The sequence below is a fragment of the Erithacus rubecula genome, assembly GCF_903797595.1.
Source record: "Erithacus rubecula genome assembly, contig: scaffold_96_arrow_ctg1, whole genome shotgun sequence".
NCBI classification, from domain to species: domain Eukaryota; kingdom Metazoa; phylum Chordata; class Aves; order Passeriformes; family Muscicapidae; genus Erithacus; species Erithacus rubecula.
In genome coordinates, this window is record NW_027635362.1 from 512,155 (window position 1) to 532,778 (window position 20,624).

The 20,624-nt window shown below is 45.5% G+C and overlaps 1 protein-coding gene across 6 annotated transcripts in view; it reads right to left on the reverse strand.

The window, feature by feature from the left end:
- Positions 1 to 9,482, reverse strand: part of RASGRF2 (Ras protein specific guanine nucleotide releasing factor 2) — a 115,855-nt gene extending 106,373 nt beyond the window's left edge. For all 6 annotated transcript variants that reach the window (XM_079333332.1, XM_079333331.1, XM_079333330.1 and 3 more), the window contains exon 1: positions 9,083 to 9,482. In XM_079333332.1, the coding sequence (XP_079189458.1) occupies positions 9,083 to 9,367 (285 nt within the window). In that variant the 5' untranslated portion in view covers positions 9,368 to 9,482. The remainder of the gene's footprint in view (positions 1 to 9,082) is intronic.
- Positions 9,483 to 20,624: the final 11,142 nt, after the last annotated feature.

Here is a 20,624-nt window from a genome sequence, read left to right on the forward strand (position 1 = left end):
TGTCAAATGCTGACATTACTGTAAGGTGGGAAAGTATAAATATCAAAACGTATTAGGAAAGAGGAAGAAACACAATTAAAAAAGATGAAATGCCTTACACTACTCAGAATAAGAGGGCTTGGTTGCTTACACCTCTCCACCCACCTTAACAGCAGCAGCAGCAAGGCAGGATCTCCTCAGCCAGGAGAGGAAGGGAAATAAAGCAAGAAATAAAACCTGGTTGCCCTGGAAGCTGCTGAAGCAGCTGCACAAATTGGACACAAAGGGCTGAGGAATCCATGAGAAAGGACACAAAACAGGAACTGAGTCCTGCACAGGGTCTTGGTGACACCTGTGGTGATTTTCTGTCCATTTTCAGCACAGGGTCTGCCCAGGCTCCCACAGAGCTCCCATGCTGGCCATGGGACAGCACCACCATCAACAACTGTGGGGCAGAAACAGCAGTCAAAAGCAGCTTGAAATTTACAGGGGGCAAAAGAAATGCTGGAAGGAAAGGGTCAAAGAGGGGAACACCACAAAGAGAGCAAAGGTGTGAACAAACATGGGATGTTACCCCAGCAATGAATGGCAATTACTAAAAAACTCATACATTCACCCTCCTAATGCAAGCGGTATTAGGGGGACCTGCTACAATTACAAATAACTCGCTCACAGAAGAAATATCAGGAATAGAAACTCTTTCCAGTTCCTGGCAAGTGCATCAAACCCTGAGAGCAGCAGGACCAGGGAGGACACACCTGCAAGGTGCAGAGGGAAATGAAGCCATGGACTGGAGAAGGAGCAGCCCAGGCACAGGAAAGGGCACCTGGCACCTCTCAGGTGTGCAGAACTTGCAGGTGACAACTCCTGGGAGCTGTCAGGTGCCAGTGCAGCCCCAGCTGGGAGAGCTGAGAGGACAAACCCACGCTGATGGTGACACACACACGGCACAGATGGATGGAATTCCCTGCACCAGGCTGGGCTGTGCCTGCAGAACTCACAGCAGGCAGGAAACTGATTCAGCAGGAGGGGTGAGAGGGGCTCAGGAGGCAAGTGGAGATAGATGCAGATAGCCCAGAACAGGTAAATGCTCCCCATCACCCAGGCAATGAGCACACGCAAGAAACACATTCAAACACCCTCAAAAAAAAAAGTGAAAATAAAATAAAATCAAAGCCACGTTTGCAGAAAGTCAATGAGCTTTAGGAAAACCTGTCTGAAATCAGTGCTGGGAAGATACTTTATTTTTCTCCCCCTCCTTTCCATGGGAGGTAAATATATTTATTTGTCTTGCACAGAACCACCTGGTATCGCTCTCAGTTTGTCAGGTTGACGCTTTTTTGGGCTACCTGCAACCAGAAGCAGACAAAATAAAGAGAGTAACAGGCAGTTGTATCTATTGAAGGGCCGACAGGAACATTTCAGGCAGGTGAAGCCCCTCTACACCCAAAATGGACAATGGGTCACGGGTTTTCACACTTTTGTAAATTTGGTCCATTTGCACATTGGAGTTAATCTCCCAGTTACAGGTAATGAAGTCATTTACCCCAAGTTTGCTCCCCAGCTCACTTTTGTTCCCATCTCTGGCCCTGGGGCAGTGAGGTGTCCTTGATTCCCAACCTGGAGAGGAATTGTTGTGTCTGCCCAGAATGGGAGAGCAGCAGCTACACTGGGTGTGGAGTTTGGAGTTACACATCAAAGAACTGCAGGATAATAAATGTATGAAAATATAAAAGCCAAAATCCCGAGGCATCAAGGTGTCTCAGGGATGCAGAGCAGCACCCAGGCTCTCCCAAACCCCTCCAGCATCACCCCAGAGCTCTGGCAGCTGTGCAGCCCCTGGCCCTGGTTTTCAGTGGGTTGTGTTTTGGTTTTTGGGGTTCTTTTTTCTCAGTGTTTGGCCTCAGGGTGCAAAGCCAGGCAGCAGAGCTCAGAATCTCCTTCCCCACATCCTGTGACCCCTCTCATGGCATCACTCAGATGCTCCCCAAAACTAACACCTTTATTTGCACAGTGGGGGTCGAAGGAATTGCTGCAGCAATGGCCAGCACAAACCCCAGCAGGTCTGGTGCAGCTCAGTGTGGGTGCCTGTGAGACAAACCATTGATCTGTGGTGTCTGAGTGGCACTATTGCCTTTTAACCACTACATTCTGAGACTGCTTCTGCCAGCACACCCACTCCAGAGCCAAGCTGGGTCCCCAAAATAAGGATTATTTACCATTATGAATCACAAGCACGATTCTCTGAGGACTTCACAAGAAAGGAGGCCCTGCCGTTTCTGTCAGCCATCACACACTTGTTGGGCCAAAAAGTCACAACTGCAAGACCTCAGTGACAAAAAATCAACATAAAAATCAGGGCTCAGCTCCAGCCCAGGAGCCCTCCCTTGCCTGATGCTCCTGATCAAGCTCTCAGAACAGGAAACTGCTTCAGGTGTCAAATGATTATCAACTGTTTATCCAATTTCCCTTCACCTGCACCCACAATCACCTGCCTGACAGTGCTGATGTGCACAGGGGTCTCTGCTGGACCCCTCCCTCATTTCCTCTCACACCATTCTCTCAGGAAAACCCTGCAGTTGTTAGATTTTTGTTAGATTTATTAGGAGGATGCATTTTTAATGGTTCACTGGAATTGTTCTGTGAGCACCAAACTGAAGAGAGCCTGAGTGGTGCTAAAGAAAGCTGCAATTTTCTTGTCATGCCTGATCTTCCATGAATGCATAGGGTTAAAAATAAATTCTGGTTCCCTTCTGGAGGAACATCCTGGCAAAGGTGCTGTACATGACCCCCACAATTCCAGAGGAGAGAATAAAATATAAAATATTTGGCAATTGCTGAAACAGAGAAACCAGAATGGAGCAGAAACAGGGGTCACCTGCAGCCAGCCTAAAAGTCCAACAGGGGAGGAGACAGAAAACACCAGTGGTGTTTGAGACATGGGAAAAAACCTGGGAAATGTCAGAAGAGATGCAAACACCCACCCTGGGATGGGGTGACCAATTCCCCACTGCCCCAGGACCCAGCTCAGGTGGGGCTCCCAAAATCTGCCAGCAGCACCTGTCCTGCCTCCCACACAGGGACAGGACCTCAGCCCCATCACACAGAATAAATAACATACAGCCCATAACACAGAATGCCAAATACAGGCACAGCATTTCAAAAACTCAGCACGGTGAAATAAGTACAATGAATTAAAGGAATTCAGTGAGCTTGCTGAGTTTGAGCAGTTGCAAAGGAAATCTTGCAGTAATTCAACAACTTGAATCACACTACTTCAAGCCTGCAGGACAATTATTCTGATTGTTTCTGTCACTCAGACATTTTTATCACACTCAAAAATCTCAGTAGCCAAAAAATGGACAGAAGTCTCAGTTCCACAGCACCATGAGAAAAAAGGAGAGAATATAAATTCCAGTTTTGTTTTCAGTAGCTACAGCATTTACCTCTTAAAACACAATCCAATTTTATGTCTTTTAAATATGTAGTGGAGCGGATCAGATTTACCACACACAAAAAAAACACTTCCAGAAGTAAAATTAAAAATGACAATATAGCTCAGCTCAGAACTGGCAGTTTATAAACACTTCCTAAAAAAACCCAGTTGGTTCTGAGCTCGTGGCAAACACCAAAAAATACTGAAATGGCTGGACTGACTTGGGGAAGCCTCTGCTTCTATAAATACAGATTCTGTAGCTCAAACAGAAAACCTTACGGGATTGGTAAACCAAAAAAAAAAAAAAAAAAAAAAGAAAAAATTTAAAAAAATTGGAAGCTCAAATGGAAGCATATGTTCCTACACATTTAGTGCAGAGGCACAGTGTTAAAAAAACCCATCCCTCCATCAGAAATGAGTGGTGCACAGAATGAGGTGCTCCCTAAAATCTCCTGCTCCTGCAGGGACAGGGACAGGCAGCTCTGCCCCAGCACTGCTCTCCACCCTGACAACCCCTGCCAAAAACACCAGAAAAAGAAAAAAAATAACCTTAAGAGTCAAATCAAGGTAAATTGAGACAAATGAAGTGCAATTATTCAGTAATTTAGGGACTGAGCTGCTATTTTTGTGCTCAGAATTTGCTTTCTGCAGATCTCCTGGTAGATCTGAGGAATTAAACAGATAAGGGCAAATCAATGCAGCTCCATCAATAAGGGAGACACAATGCAATGAGCAGTGGCACTGCAGGAGAGGTGAGGAATGGAATTAGTGTTAAACATTAGGAGTGCTTTATTGAGGTCTGTTTTCAGTGTTCTCCTCCCCAGAGCTGCCCCAGGCTGGGACTGTGGCACACAAACCCTCACCACGGTCATGGCTGGGGACATTTCTGCTCCTTGGGTTTTGGATTTTGCATTTCCAGCCAGGTCTGAGCTGTGCTGCAGCACTGACATCTCACCTGCTGGACAAAGCAGCTCCACAAACCAGCCCCTGCCAAATGCCACTGGCCTTGGGATCTAATTATCATACAATAATTAAATTACAGGCTGTGCACTTCTCTTAGCCCACTGCAATGTTTGAGGATCTTGCAATGCCTCGCAGGGAAAAGCTGAGGATTCAGCCCATGGTTTCTAACCAATAAAACTCTCACCAAAACCTGGTCTTGTTGCCCTCAGCCCTTTAATTATTATTCAGATGGGGTCTCTGCTGCTTTTCACCCTCAAGGGGAACCAAAAGAACAGAAAACAAAATGGATCAGGCTCAGGTTCCTGCCCCAAGCCACTGGATGGGGATGGAAGGTGTAATAACAAATTATTAAATGTCATCAGTGTTCTCCAAACTGTGTCTGTGTGGATTCCACTAACCTTTAGCAGGAAGGCAGGTCAAAAATAAACCACACCCTGCCTGTAAGTCGATTATCAGCAGTGCAGGTTCCCCACACATGCACAGATAAAAACAACAACACGACAGAAAAAACTCACATTTTCAGGAGTTGGGAGGAAATGCCCAAATTTTGGCAAAACTGCCATAAACATGGCTGTGACACTTTCCTGTTCTTCTCTTTATTCACAAATTGTGCTCAGCAAGCAGACACAAAACATTTCTCAAAGAGCAGAGCTCTGCCCCTGGATAGATTTCAGAAGAGTTTTTGTTTGTTTGTTTGTTTGTTTGTAGTTTTGAATTGGGTTCTTTTTAGTTTGTTTCGTTTTTTTTATTTCCCACCTGTTGCCTTAGGTCACAGGGGACACTGTAAATTTACTTCTGTTGAAGGTAATTCATTTTAAAAAAAGTTTGGAGAAAACCAAACCACAACACATCCTTTTACTTCTTGACAGATGCTGAGAAGAAAAACTCATCTGGTATTTTTTTTTAATTTCTCCCAAAAATTCTAAAACATGGTGGTGTCTGGCCTGCCTTCCACTGGAACATCCCAGGGAGTTCCCTGCCCACAGCAGTAGGATTTATGGACAATATTAATCCTAAGGGTGCCAAAAACCCCAAAAAACTCCTCAGCCATCTCCAGGATGCTGAGCAAGGGGGGGCTGCCCAAAAAAACTGAGTAACTTTTAATTGGTTCACCTTCATTAAAACTGCCCTGTAAGTGCTGTTGCTAGGTTAAACAAACATTAAATTGGCTGAGAGAACAGCAAAAGCTGTTGGGGCATGTGCCAAGGACTAAGTGTAAAGCAGGGACAAACATCACAAAATCAGCAGAAAATCACCAGAAAATCACCCTGTCCTCTACAAAACCAGAGCTGCAGTAGGCAGGAAAAAATTCAAATGATTGGATTCTGTTAATCTGTGGGGACATGGACCTAATACTGCATTTAATTTTGCTAAGTGGGAGGAAGATTATTGCAGGCAAGACACAAAGAATATCTCTGCTCCAGTCATGAGACATTTACAACCTCAGATACTCTGAGAAAGTTATTAATTACAGTATCAGAACATTTCCACGTATTCAATGCACAGTTATGAAAGAAACTAAACACAAAGGCCTCCTCCCAGTGCAGACAACAATAATAATGTTAATATTTATATTCCTCTGATCACCTGTTTCCATTAGTATTTTAAAAAGTATCTGTGAACTTGCTGGATAAGAAGTGCCAGCCTTCTGTGAAGCACTGCAAAAAACATGATTTGGGGGATTTTTGGTTTACTTTAGGAAGAGACTAACCCCTCACCTGCACAGAGCTTTGGAAAGAAAAGGTGAAATGTGTTCCCTCCAAACTCTCAGTGCCACAGTGAAGGAATCCTTGGGAGCTGCACTTGTTTACAACCCCCAGCTCCCCTGGGAAGAAGCAGTTTAACTAAAACCAGAAGCTGTTCTGCATGTGGTATTTACATGTCCTAATTTGCTGTTTTGAAACTCAGTGTCTTCCACCTTGTTGTTCCTTCAATAAATCTATGTCTCCTTTTCTCTTTGTCTGAAATGTGAAATCAGAGTGTACAGCAACACCTGTTTGGTGCTTATAAAAACTCTCCTGAAATGTGAAGGAGATCAAAACACTCCTTTAAAAGCAGGAATTCCCTCTGCAGATCATTTAGTGGATGCTGCACACTCAGTTTGATCACAGAATATCAGTTGATCCACTCTTTATGCAGCCATCATTACGACAAGTTCTGAACTTTTAGCTGATTTTTTTCTTTGCAGCAAATATCCCTCTGAAGGAAAAAAAAACAAAAAAACAAAAAAAAAAACCATACTAATGTGTTAATGGAGAAGGCAAAATAAATTCATTCTGCTGTGGCAACTGTTTTTAAGCCCTTAATTCTGCAATATTGAAGCAAATCTCATGAAGGCATTTGGCATCTCCCAAGGAATGGAGGCTCCTGTTGCCCCTTAACATCCCAGCAGGGTGAAATGTGCCACTGCCCTGGGATGGCACACCCAACCTGGACACACCAGTGCCAAAATCCTGTGTGTGCAGCACAGCACAGCCACACTCAGCTCTGACAGCTCACAGAGCTTCACCTGGCCCACAACCAACACCCAAACAGCTGAAAACTGACAAGGAAGGGATCTGCAGGCTAAGGAAAACAAAACTTGTATTTGCCCCACAAGCTTTGTCCATAATCTTTATTATGTAACTTGGAGAAAATGCATTGCTTTTCCAAATGTCCACTCAAGGTATGCTGATGAAGGTCCCTTGTGTGAGTAATTCCTCTTTCTCTCCCTCATTTGTGTAATTCTATAGCACGTATCACTCTAATGTCTAAGTTACTCCGGTAAATAAAACCCAGAGTAAAGAAGATAACTTTTGTCTTTTGCCCCTCCTCAAGAGAAGAGATCTGATTCTCTAAAAACTGCGAAAGAGCCTGGTTTTTTGGGGTTTTTTTTCCATTGCATAAATACAATTGCATTGTGAAATCAAAGCAAATTAAATCTATGCAGTATTTTTTCACTGCCAGGGGTTAGCATGTGCAATATTGACTTTTCATCATCATCTGATTGGAGCAAGTTTGCCAGCCTCTGTTAATAAACTGCAGGTTCATTGTTAATTGCTTTACACCTTTAAGAACACGAGCACATTTTCTAAGTGGAAAAGGCTGCTTGATTTTTGAATACTTTTTTTTTTTCCTTGTGATGGATCAGTTTCAGTCGCTGAGGGAATTTCCTGTAGACCTTAGCAAAGATTTGTATCTCTATGTGTATATACAAACAAGGGTGCACTTTAATGAGTAAACATATGTGAAAGCTACTATCACTCAAAAGCTTTGAATAAAGCTTGAGATCAAGCAAAAGGTGAACAGAAATGGATATTTCCTGATGATCTCTTGAAAATTCAAACTGGAATCCCATTAAAAAAAACCCCAAGCATTCTCCTGCCTCTTTAATAGCAGTCTGCTATTCTTTAAAACACCCAAATAGTTGATGTCTGAAGCAATAAAAGCTCAGCTTCCTGCCCTGTAATTATTACTAGATGTAATTATGAACAACTCATTCATCACTATAAAAGCACAACTTAGGGCTCCCAAAGAACAGGCATGGAAGGGATTTATTTTCAGGCAGCTCTGCTAGTCAAGCTGTAATTTAACAACACCGCTGATAAACAAGTGTAGTAAGCCAAGGTAAAGAAGGCAGGGCAACATCCATGTCTAATATCTTCTGGGGATCCTCCAGTACTCCATTTACAACCCTGTAAAAACAGAGCTGCGAGCAGGAGCTGGAGGGTGAATGTGACATAACTACAAGCACCAGCTCCCCAAAGTTTGCTCACTTAACCATGGCACACCCAGAGGCTGCTTTGGATTATTTACAGGTGGGGAGGGGAAAGCACAGATGTTAGACCAGGGTCTGAGCTCTCCTTGCGAAGTTCCCAGCCCGGGGGAGCTCAGAGATGAGCTGGGTTTCAGAGCAGGGCTGTGTCCCTTTCTCACAGGGGTGAGGCAACACCTGCTGCGGCCGCCCCGAGTTCCCCAAAAGCGGCACCGCATCCGCACACACCCAGAGCGGGGCAGGAATTGGGGTGAGGAGCGCGGCTGAAGGCTCCCGCTCCGCCAGCAGCCGCGGCGGGTTATGTAACCCACGCGAGTATTTAACCACGCTCTGCTCCGGCACTAGCGTGTCAAACACAGCCGCCTCGGGCAGGCGGGGGGCAGGAATCCGGCATTCCCGGGCTGCCAGGACAAGGAATGGCCCCGTGGCAGCCGGCTCGGGGCTGGGCCAGCATCCCCCGGCGGGCAGGGCGCTCCCCACGCCGCGGGATGCTGCGGGTCAGCGCCGGGGCTCGCACCTGCCCGGGGCCGCAGCAAGGGCGAGCTGGGCGCCGGGACCCCCGAGCACGGCTGGAGGGCGGCAGCCGAGCAGGGAAGGGCTCGGCGGCTCCTCCGAGCTGCTGCGGGACTCCGGCCTGAGTGAGGAACGCGCGGCAGGAGCGGCGAGCCAGCGCAGGTGAGACGATCCCACCTGGCCGGTGAGACTCCGCTCGCTGAAATTCGGCGGGGGTGCAACCGCACGAGTCAGGGAGCAGCCAGGAGTCACCGGCCAGCACTCCAGAACCACCAGAACCACCAGAACCGCCAGACCCACCGGCTCTGCCGCCGTGCCCTGCGGCGGGGCCGGGCCGGGGGCGGCACCCGGGGGGGCGAGGGGGCGGCCCGAGGCCCGGCCGGTCCCTCCCCGCCTGCCCCGCGCCCTCCACCCCCGCTCCGGCCGCGGGGCGGTACCTGCTTGTCCAGCGCCGCATCCCTGCCGCTGCCCGCCGCGCATCCCTTGGGAGCGGCCACCCGCTCGCAGTTGCAGCCCTCCAGCATGTACATGCCGGCGGGCCGGGCGCTCTGCTCGCCCTCGAAGTAGAAGAGCACGTTCTGGTAGAGGGCGAACCACTTCTCGTGCCAGCGGTTGGTCTCCGCCGTCTTCTTGCTGAGGTAGCCGCGCTTGGTGCCCTCCTTGCGGGCCAGCAGCGCCAGGTACAGGGCGTGCCCCTCGTTGTACCGCACGCTCTTCTGCATGGTGCCCGGAGCCCCGCGGCCGCGGCGCAGCCTCCCGGGCGCTCGCCGAGCAATTCATGGGCTCCGGCACGCACCGACGGGGCGGCCCCGGCCCCGCGCCCCGCCCGAGTGTCCCCCGGCCCCCGCCCCGCCCCGCCCCGCGCCGCCTCCCGCCGCCCCAGGCACCGCCGCCGGCGCCCGCCGGGCCCCCGGCCGCTGACGTGGGGGGATCAGCCGTAAATCCGCTTTGGAGAGCGATTTAAAGAGCAAAGTCGCCGCCGCCGCAGCGCCCGGGTCCCTGCCCCCCTCTCCACCCTTCCCCCCATCCCCGCATCCCTTCGCTCTCCATCCCCGCATTTCACCGCTCTTCATGCCCCCATCCCCGCGTCCCTCCATCTCCCCACTGCCCCCCATCCTCCCATCCCCGGATTCCCCCATCTCCCCATTCCCCCATTCCTCCCCTCTCCATCATCCTATCTCTCCATTCCTCCTCCATCGCTCCATCCCCGGATTCCCCCAGTCCCCCCCTCTCCATCTCCCCATCCCTCCATCTCCCCGTCCCCCATTGTTCCCATTTCCCACTCCCCCATCTCCCCATTCCCCCAGCCCTCTCCATCCCTCCATCTCCCCCATTTCCCACTCCCCCATCTCCCCATTCCCCATCCCTCTCCTCCCCATCTTCCCGTCCCTCGGGGCCGGGTGCGGAGCGGGTTCGGCGGGGGGATCCCGCGGGCAGCGCTGGCCAGGAGCCGCGGGGTGATTTTGGGGCTGCCCCGTGGTTTCTCGATAGTTTCCGCCTTGTCCATTCTTGGAGCGAAAATCTTGGAAAGCGGCAGGGCCGGGCGAGCGCGGCGGCCGGAGCCGCTAACTTCGCTCCCGAGCTGTGCCGAAAGAATTAAAGCAAAACGCAGCAGAGAAGCCGGGGAGAAACACCCAAAACCCGCCACTTTTAACCCGATATTCGCGCTGATAAAGGTGCGGGGGAGCGTCCCAAATCGCATCCCAATCCCCGGGTGTTGTTGGGCAGCGCAGGGAGCTGCGGGGGCTCGCCTGCCGCCAACGGGACCATTTACAGACCCCGACTGTAAATCTGTGAAAGATCCCGGCTGGGATCTTTTCTAGACCCCGACTGGGATCTTTTCTAGACCCGACAGGCGGCCGCAGCACGGGACTCCTCTCCGAGGAGAGGGCGGCTCGCAAGTGCCAAAAAGAAAACCTGCCAGGTGTGTTGTCACCGGCAGCAGGTGCGGTCCGGGTCCCGCACACCTTAATTATAGCAGATAAACTCTGGCGAGGGAGCTGGCGTCCAGAATTGCTTTACATGAAACACACCAATATGGAAATTTCTGCCAACTGCGGCACGCCGCGCCTTTAATTTAGCGACTTAAATTTCCTCTTAGGGTTCTTTCAGGAAAAAACCTTGGAATTCTTTCATTTGAGAACGTATTTTGCATAACGTAGCTTCTCTCTCTTTTGCTTTACTGTGTCTCATGAGTTCAAAAAGAAGAAGAAAAGAATAAAAATGTGGAAGTTACAATATTCAGTATTGCGGTATAATGCAAAGAATGAGTTAGAAAATATTTCCTGTGTGATCTGTGTCAGCACCTGTGGTTTAGTGTGTTATCTGCAGGAACTACGGGCCCATGCAGGGTTGGAAGGCTCTCAATCTCGTCAGCAGAGAATTTGTATTAGAGAGAAACAAACGGATACACAAACCCTGATGCGACTGGCTTCGATTGCCTCGAGTCTCCAGAGAGCGAAATCTGAGCCTGGCTCATCCCAGCCGGGTCTGGGCAGGGCTTGGGGTGGCTGCAGTGCCAGGAGCCTGTGCTCCATCCTCACCTGGCCCTGCAGGTGACATCCCGGGGTGTCATCCCCTGTGTGCCTGGTGGCAGCCAAAGGCAGGCAGGGAGAGCAGCAGGAGAGCTCAGACACTCAGAACCAGCACGTCCACAGCACGGTGAAATCCTGCAGTCCTGGCCCAGGCAAACTTCCAGGCTCTTGTCCCAGTTTATGTAATTTGTGCTTTAATAAAGCTGCTGCATGAATCGAGAGTGATCACACCAGGTCACCTGAGACACACACACAAAAAAATAAACAAGTTTTCTAAAGAAAGAGAGGGTTTTCTTCGACCACATCATTTTCTCCTCGACATGCAGGCATTTTTCCCAAGATGAAAATGTTGAATATGTCATTGCACAGCAATCTATAGGCACTAAAGGAGTCTAATATTCCTGTTCACAGCAGTGAATGCTATTTGTGTAACCATCCTTTATTGTCCTTTATTGTTCAAGTGTGATTTAATTCTCTCCATGATATTATCTTTATTACTTGATCATTCTTCTACAAGGACAACCTGCCTTTTCTTCCTTTAAATGTCTACAACGTACAAATGAATGCATATACTACCTAATATATCAATGTATCTATCTATATGGGATTACTTTTAAAAATTCTTCATTATCAACATTAAAGAAGGGCTTGTTTGTGCTTTTTAAAAAAAGGAATTCTAGGCCAAATTCATATGTATGAACACGATTGAGTTATATGTGCAAACAGATGTAAAGGAATCCGTGGATGTAATTTATTCCATGGGCCTCTGAGGAGAAGAACACACAGATAAGCACACTGTTTTACTTTATCTCATATCCCAATCTTCATTTTATTGTATCTCAGTTCTGGAGGATTCATTTATAAAAACACCTGCCCAGCTGCTGCCAGATGTTGCTGTGGATCTGCAGTGGAAAGTGGTGGGCCTGTGTCAGCAGAGACAATTTGACCCAATTATCCTGCATTTAACCTGAAATTTCCTTTGGGAATAGTCCAGTGCAAGGTGTTCAAAGATGTCCTAAGGGGGAAATGGATAATGCTGTGCTGCACAACAGTGGAATTGCTGAATCCCATACCCAGAAGGGATTTGGGGCCAGGGCAGTGAGCTGTCAATCCTCTGGGTGACAGGAGAACCAGTTTAGAAATCATTTAAAATTTAGGCTTCTATTCTGAAAAGCATTTTGGAAGAAGTACTGTTAATATAGAGGTAATAAAAGCTGACTAAATGTAATAAAAAAGCTACAGAGAGGAAGTTGTTACACTGATGTTTTTATGTCTGTTTTCTAATAGATGTGCTCTATGTCTTTATATATTTATTCGCCACTAAATCACTATTTGTGTTTTCATGTCAAGGTAATGTATCAAACACAAAGCAATTTAGTAAAGCTGTTGAGAACTGCAATAATTTATGGAGAAAAAAACCAGTTTCACCAAGAGTGCACCTCCACGTGTCCTCTTGCAGATTGAGAAGCAGAGCTGAACCAGTCTCTCCCTGTGATTTTACTCACTTCTGCTGATCTAATTGTTTACTCTTCCAGGCACAGAGTATAACTTGGCAACCTGAAAAGTATTTGTAATATTCAGCTAAGATTCACTTATCTGATAAAGCAGGAAAATTTTGAAATACACACTAAATATCACCTTAAATTAAATATCAATTCTATGTCCTGAGTATCTTGCAAAGAGCTTTGGGTTTAAATGCAGTTGATGCCATCATTGGAGATTTACAGCTCCTGCTTTGTGGAGCCATTTTTGGGGGAATTTTCTTGTTAAATCAATTTTAAGTCACAGTGGTAATTCATTCCTGAGGGATTCCTGCTCAGTGGTGTGAGAGGGAGGTGGTGGCACAGGTGTCCATGAGATTCCCCCCTTCAGGAATCTCAGGCCAACACTCAGTGGGAGCTCCAGCAGAAGGCAGGCAACTGAAAATCACCTGGTGTGCAGGTGAGGATAACGTCAGCATCATCAGCATCATAACAACAACATCATATTATTTTTTATTATCATGCCTTAACCTCAGTGCAAAATGTTGGAAAACCACAGGAAAACCACCCAAGCCAGGAGCCCCTCAGTCTAAGCACAAGATCAGAAACCTGGAGGCAAGAAGAAAGTGCAGGGACTGTGCTGCCCTTTGTGACAGGCAGCATCCCCAGGACACAGCTGGCACATTTGCTGCTGGTACTTTGGGAGAAGAATAGCTAAATAAGGTTGTAGAGCAACTTCAGAAAGGGACAGTTTGGTGTGTCTGCAGAGGCCATTGGTGAGTTCTTGCCTGTGGTCAAGGACAGCATGAGAAAATACAAAGGGCTGTTGAAAAGAAATGAGGAAAATAAATGCGTGGCAGAAGGTGTCTCACAGTCAGGCTGGAGAAAATCAAAAGCAGAAGGGGAAAAAGAAGAGAAAAGCTGGAATCAAGGGACTCAATTAAACTGGAGAAATAGCACTGGTTAGGCAGGAGGCAAAGGCACGTGGGCTGAGGGAGAATCCAGCCTGGCTGGCAGAGGGATGGTGATGAGTGGAGGGCACAGAGCAAACAGCAGAGTTGGGGCTGGAGGAGACAGAGCAGGGGGGAGCTGGAGAAAACAAAGCAGAGAGTCCTGCTTGGAATGGCTGGAGCAGGGTAGGAATGAGCTGGGAAAGGCCCTGGGGTGAGAGCAGGACCCTGGGACAGGACAGAGGGGGGTGGTGGGCAGCACAGGGGGCAGAAAGAGCAGGGTGTTGCAGGGCCAGTGCACTCAGGGAAAGGATTAGTGGGGAAGGAAAGTGGCATTTCAAGTGTGGAAATGCTGGTAGTCCAAGTCAGCACTAAAATAATCACGTGGGGAAGAAAAGACAGCAGCTTTTCTCCTTAAGCCTGTTTTCAGCTGGTTCCTTTTCAGCAAGGGTTTGCCAGCTGGGATTAAAAGGAAGAGCCAGGATCCAGCTTGTTGACCAGACGTGTTAATTAAGAGTTCCAGGACTATTTTATTTAATACAGATGCAGTGAGCATTAGCTAAGAACTAAACAGAGCTTCAAAACTTTTTTCACATGCCTAAAATTTTCATGTAGGGACACACTCTGACTTGTTGGAAATATGACAGAGCTGAGCCCTGGCTTCTAGAGCTGGTAGAGATGACTCCCTTTTCCCCTGCTCTGTGTAATGAGAATTTCACAGCCCCTGTGGTTAGCCTGGGGTCCTTAGGAAGGGTATTGTCCCTCAGCTCACAGATTGCTAAAGCACGAGCCTGTCTGGACGTTCTGGGGAGAGATGTCAAGTCAGTGCTCTCAGTGTTCCAAAGCTTTGGCGTGTCCCAGCACAGAGATTTCATAATGCTCTCCAAATGTGAGTGGGGAGAGGCAGAGTGCAGGCTGAGCTCTGAGAGCAGGGGTCAGCAGGCACTGCCTGGGACTGCTCTCACTTTCAGAAAGCCCTTGTAACTGGGAAAATGGATTTAGAATTAAAAAGGCATAGTAGGATAAATTTCCTTTCTTCCCCCCCCCCCCATTCCATGTGAACTGAGGATAAATGCAAATCACCCTTTGCTTGTTCTGTCAAGACACTCTCAGATATTGGCATAGAAATAGGAAAAATGTGTAAAATACTGAGGCACTCTCATTTCTGGGGGAAAAGTAAGCCCCACAGATTGGAAGGGAGATACAGAGAGCCATCTGGAATGAGTAAGTAACCCTGGGAAGAAATGGTGATGTTTACAAGGCCTGGTGCTGATAGTGAGGATTCTCTCCATCTGGCACAAAGCCTGCAGATAATCTGCCACAGGGGTGCATAATTCAACAGGAAAAATCTGATAATCTGCAGGCTGCATCCCCTGCAGGAGCCCTGAGAGCACAGTGAACGTCTGCACTGAGCAGGGTGAGACCCTCAGACCCCAAAAATGGGTTTGTGGCAAACGGGAGCCACAGAGACCCAGCCCTGCAGGGCACCTAAATTCATCTAAATGAATCTGTTCAAATGCAGCTGGGGCTGAACAAACGCCTGGAGAAAATGTGAGCAGCAGCAGGGAAAAAATAATCTTACCAGGCTGTAGGCAGATCTCTGACAAGAGTGATCTCAGACAATGTTTTCACCCCTCACACACACCAAACAACATCTTGTTTAGCAACAGCAAAGAAACTGAGCTTAACATCAGTTCCTGCTCATTTTGGGGATTTCTGGGCAGGTGGGGAGGGCACAGCAGGTGTCTGTAATTGCTGTTGATAATTCACATTCCTCCTGGTCCACATTTCTGCTGTTCACATTCTCAGATGAGAAGTTTTGTAGCTGCCTGGGAGGTGTGGGTTGTAATTTTCTGTGGGGGGAGGAAGATTAAAAAAAAAAAGGGGGGGGGAAAAAGTGAAAAAATAGCTCAGAGAAATACAATTTGAAAAAAATAAAATCACCAAATCCATCTGCAATTGTGTCAAGAACTCACATAAAATTTGTAACCTCATCATTAATAGTGGAATGTTTTCCAGGGGATAAGTATATTAATTGCACTTCAAATTTATGCATATATCTATTTTGAACAGAATACAAAATGAAATACGTATTGTACTTGTCACAAGGCCACTGCTGCTACAAGCTAAAATGAGCAAAGGCCTGAATCCACATCAAAGCACACTTCGTCTTTTAAATGCAGAAATAGAGATTAATTCACAAGTGTTTTCCCCTTATATGCATAGTAAAGAACATAAAAATAAAATAATTTTACCCAAAAATAAAAATAAATTAATGAATTTCTGTTCACCCCTTTATTATTATGTCTGTTTTTAAGTCTTGGGTAATGTGTATTGTTTCAAATGTTAACACAACCCTTTTGTTGAGCACTGGGGTTGCAAGAGGTGCTGAAAATTGTAATTATTCCAATTTGCCATTTGATTGAATCAATAATAAACTTAGCTTGTCAACATTCAAGGATTTTAAGTGAGATTTTTCCTTGACTGAGTGGTGCTTTTTTCACTAGAGAAAGAAGCAACAAGAAAAGACTTCTCTTGATGATCTGTATGTACTCTTTCTATTTCTGACTCTGGTGTTTAAAGGCTTTGGGGAAATAATTCTAAATTTCTGACCATGTAGATGCACAGATCACATGCATGGTTTTGTCAGTTATTAAGAAAGGCTAATTATATAATTAGAGTATTCTTCAGGAAGAGAAAAAAAGCATCTGGAAGTAACACATCCTATAGGCAGCTCACAGCACAGGAAAATCAGGGATGTGCAGAAACCTCTAAAAGAGTTCTCCAACACTCTGGGGAAGAGATGGATGAGAGTTAATTGTATTTTTGAACAGTTTTCCCCATTCTGATGGAGAACACACCCTGGGTAGTTCCACAGTGCTCTCACTCAAGTTCAACTTGTGTCCAAAAATACCATCCTCAATAAATTCTGACAGAAATCTCTGTGTCTGTGTATTTTGCCCATTTCCATGACACAGATTATTAATAATTATTAATTAATTAGTTAATTAATTATTAATAAATTAATATATTTATTAAATATTAATAATCAATTAATGTTATTTATTATTATATTTTATCATATCATATAACATGTTATATAATATAAAATAATATAATATAATATAATATAATATAAAAATATAATATTGTATTATATTATATTATATTATATTATATTATGTTATGTTATGTTATGTTATGTTATGTTATGTTATATTATATTATGTTATGTTATGTTATGTTATGTTATGTTATGTTATGTTATGTTATGTTATGTTATATTATATTATATTATATTATATTATATTATATTATATTATATTATATTATATTATATTATATTTATTATTAATATATTAAATTATTTATTACCTATTAACATATTGTAGTTACCCTATGGCCTGCTGATCTCTCCCTTCCTCTCTGCTTGCTCCTCTGCAGTGGGGCTGTTCTGGAGGCTGCAGAGGTTTCCAGTGCCTGGGCAGTGGCTCCTCCATCCCCAGCAGGGACAGGTTTGTGCCAGTGCTCCTGCCTGGGATGCAGGATGCTGCAGGGCTGGGATGGGTTGGGCAGGTTTGTCCTAAAGGAGCATCCAGAGCAGCAGGGACAGTCTGTGCAGGGCACTCTGCAGGTTATTTATTCCCAGAGCCACAGGAAGGGTCCCAATCCCTTTCCAGGAATGCTCAGAGTGAGTGGGAATGGCACACAGAGCTCCATCCCCCAGCAGAAAACACGGATTAGGACAGGTCCTGCCCCGAGTTTGGAATTTCCATGGAGTGAGTGACTGGCCCCTTGTCTCTGCTGGGTTACCTGGGGCTGGCCCAGGGGACACCCCAAGAGCCCTGGCACCCCCAGGTGAGCACAGCCCTGTCCCTGTGCCAGCCCCGGGGGCAGGGACAGCACTGGGCACCCACAGAATGCCATTCCCAAAAAAATAAACAACAGCCCAGCACCTCCCTGCTGGTTTGGAATGGATCCTGTGTGACTAACCCTACCTGCATCTGTAGGAGCTCTGGGCAGCTCCCACTGGACTAATTTCACCATGGTGCCTCTTCATCCACAGCTGCAGGAATGGTTTGGACCTGTGATGAATTACTGACTCACCTCTGCCTTGGTCACACAACATACAGATAGTTAGAGATGAAGGTTTTACTGTTTTCTGTGTTTTATAAAGGATTTTGTTCAGTGCAGCCTGTCCTTTCTTCCTAGCAGTTAAAAGATCTTAATTGCCTAAAATTAGAGCCATCAGACATGACTGAAACTGAGTTATTACATAAAAGTGGGTATGAAATATAGATGGAATATATATCATTTATATTAAAAAAAACTATTGTTCTGATTTCATTTCTCTGCACCGTTTCTGTGCTCTGTTGTCTTGGACTGTTATTGCTCCAACTTGAGCTGAGCTCTGAGCTGTGCATTGTCAGCCCAACGTGGATGTACCCTATGAATTATGTAAGTCTATTAACATATATGCATCAGAATAGCTGTTAAAATTAGAAGTACAAGCTCAACTGAGGAACAGTCAAGAAAAGGAGTTGGGTAAAAAAGTTTGGAAGAAAAAGATGAAAAAAAATTATGCTGGTTTCATTTGGATTTATTAGTAATATTCACTGTTCTCCTGGTTTCTTCCCAGATGGAGCAAGACTTCATAAAGAAAACAATCAGGAAAATAAAATCTCAAAGTGCTTGTTAATTCTGCTACTCATAAAACATGCTTTTCTCAGCTAATCTTCTTAATTAATCTAACAAAAGTAGAGCTACACACAGATTTCCTGCAGTGCTCATCTACCCAAATTAAAAAAAAAAAAAAAAAGTATATATAAAAGTAATGTGAAATATGAATCTATTTGCATTACAAACAGGAGTTTATTCCCCAAACACATTTTTCATTACAATCAATTACATTGGAAGTTTAGGCCAAACACAGCTTGTGGTGAAAACAATCATGCACTCAAAATAAAAACTACTTAGGCAGAAATAATCAGGGCAGTGGCTGCGGTGTCAGGGTGCCCCAGGGGGATTGGGCAGGGCGTGGTGGCCCCTGGGCACAGAATTTGGCCACACACTGAGCCCTCAGTCCTGTCCTCGAGGCAGCAAATCCATCTGCAGAAACAGAGAGCACAAGAAAACAGAGACCTCAAAAAAAAAGGGACCTCCAAAAACAGAGACCTCAAAAAACAGAGACCTCAAAAAAACAGAGATCTCAAAAAACACAGACCTCAAAAAAACACAGACCTCAAAAAACAGAGACCTTAAAAAACAGAGACCTCAAAAAAACAGAGATCTCAAAAAACACAGACCTCAAAAAAACAGAGATCTCAAAAAACACAGACCTCAAAAAAACACAGACCTCAAAAAACAGAGACCTCAAAAAACAGAGACCTTAAAAAACAGAGACCTCCAAAAACAGAGACCTCCAAAAACAGAGACCTCAAAAAACAGAGACCTTAAAAAACAGAGACCTCCAAAAACAGAGACCTCAAAAAACAGAGATCTCAAAAAAAGAGACCTCAACATCTCTGCTTCAAACTCCTCACCTGGGCTGAAGGTCCTGCTGAAAATGTTCAGGCAGCAGCTCCATTGTTTACACAGACAGAAGACACACAACAAAAAATTAATGTCCTGCAAACACCAACACCCTGTGATCTTCTTGTCCTTAAGCAGCTCCAAATGAATAGAATAGAATAGAATAGAATAGAATAGAATAGAATAGAATAGAATAGAATAGAATAGAATAGAATAGATAGAATAGAATAGAATAGAATAGAATAGAATAGAATAGAATAGAATAGAATGGAATGGAATGGAATGGAATGGAATGGAATGGAATGGAATGGAATGGAATGGAATGGAATGGAATGGAATGGAATGGAATGGAATGGAATGGAATGGAATGGAATGGAATGGAATGGAATGGAATGGAATGTAAATAGAATAGAATAGAATAGAATAGAATAGAATAGAATAGAATAGAATAGAATAGAATAGAATAGAATAGAATAGAATAGAATAGAATAGAATAGACTAGAATAGAATAGAATAGAATAGAATAGAATAGAATAGAATAGAATAGATTTGCACCCTTGAGCCTTTGAGGAGGGGTTTGGCAGGACAGCAATCTTTCCTGACTCCTGGAATTCCCTGAAATCCTGTCTAAAACCCAGGAATGCTGTACATGATCCAGCCCTGTATGACCCAGTGCTGTGTGTGTAAAATCTCAGACAAGGCAGAAAGCAGCCTGGAAGGAGCAAGGAGCTCATCCCTGTGCCCAGGGCAGGCTCAGCCTCCCTGCAGGGTCAGGGGTCTCCAGGGCTCAGGGTTTTCCTCCCCAGGGGCTCCAAACCATCTCTGCAAGCCATCAGCTCTCCTCCCTGAGTGTTCCCCTAGCACACACCTGGGCTTTCCTTTCCTCAGGGGCTCTGCAGCACCTGCTGCCTTTCACCACCCAGAACCTTCCTGTGTCCTTCTCCCTCCAGATTTGTCCAGTTTTTCATGGGTCTGGGTCTTCACAGAGAAAAAAAAAAACGGTTTTGTAAAATTGTTCCTTGCATGATACATCAGTCTCAAAGGTAAAGTGTTTACAATATTAAAGTTATTTCAGTCCATGCTAAAACTCTCTGGCACAGATTCCTGAGCAGGAGCTGCAGCAGCTCCCTGGGATTTCATCTCCTGTTCTTGTTCTTCTGTCTCCTCTTCCTCTCCTTCCATGTGTGAGGTGGAAGTGATGATGATGATGATGATGATGATGGATGCCTTTCTCACCCCAGTTCAGGGGGTTTTATTTGTAAATCATCCAATAAGCAAGAAAGACAAACCTAAAACATTCCTCCTAATGTTTAGAACCCTGGTTCTATAGTACAAAAATAGTGTTAATTCTGCCATAACTTACACATATAGCTCAATCTATTCACATAAACAGTTCTGTCTGCTCTGCCTAGAAAATACCAGCAAGATTCTTACTATGTTTTTATTATGTCTGGGGCTGAGTTTCTGAATTTTCAACCAGGC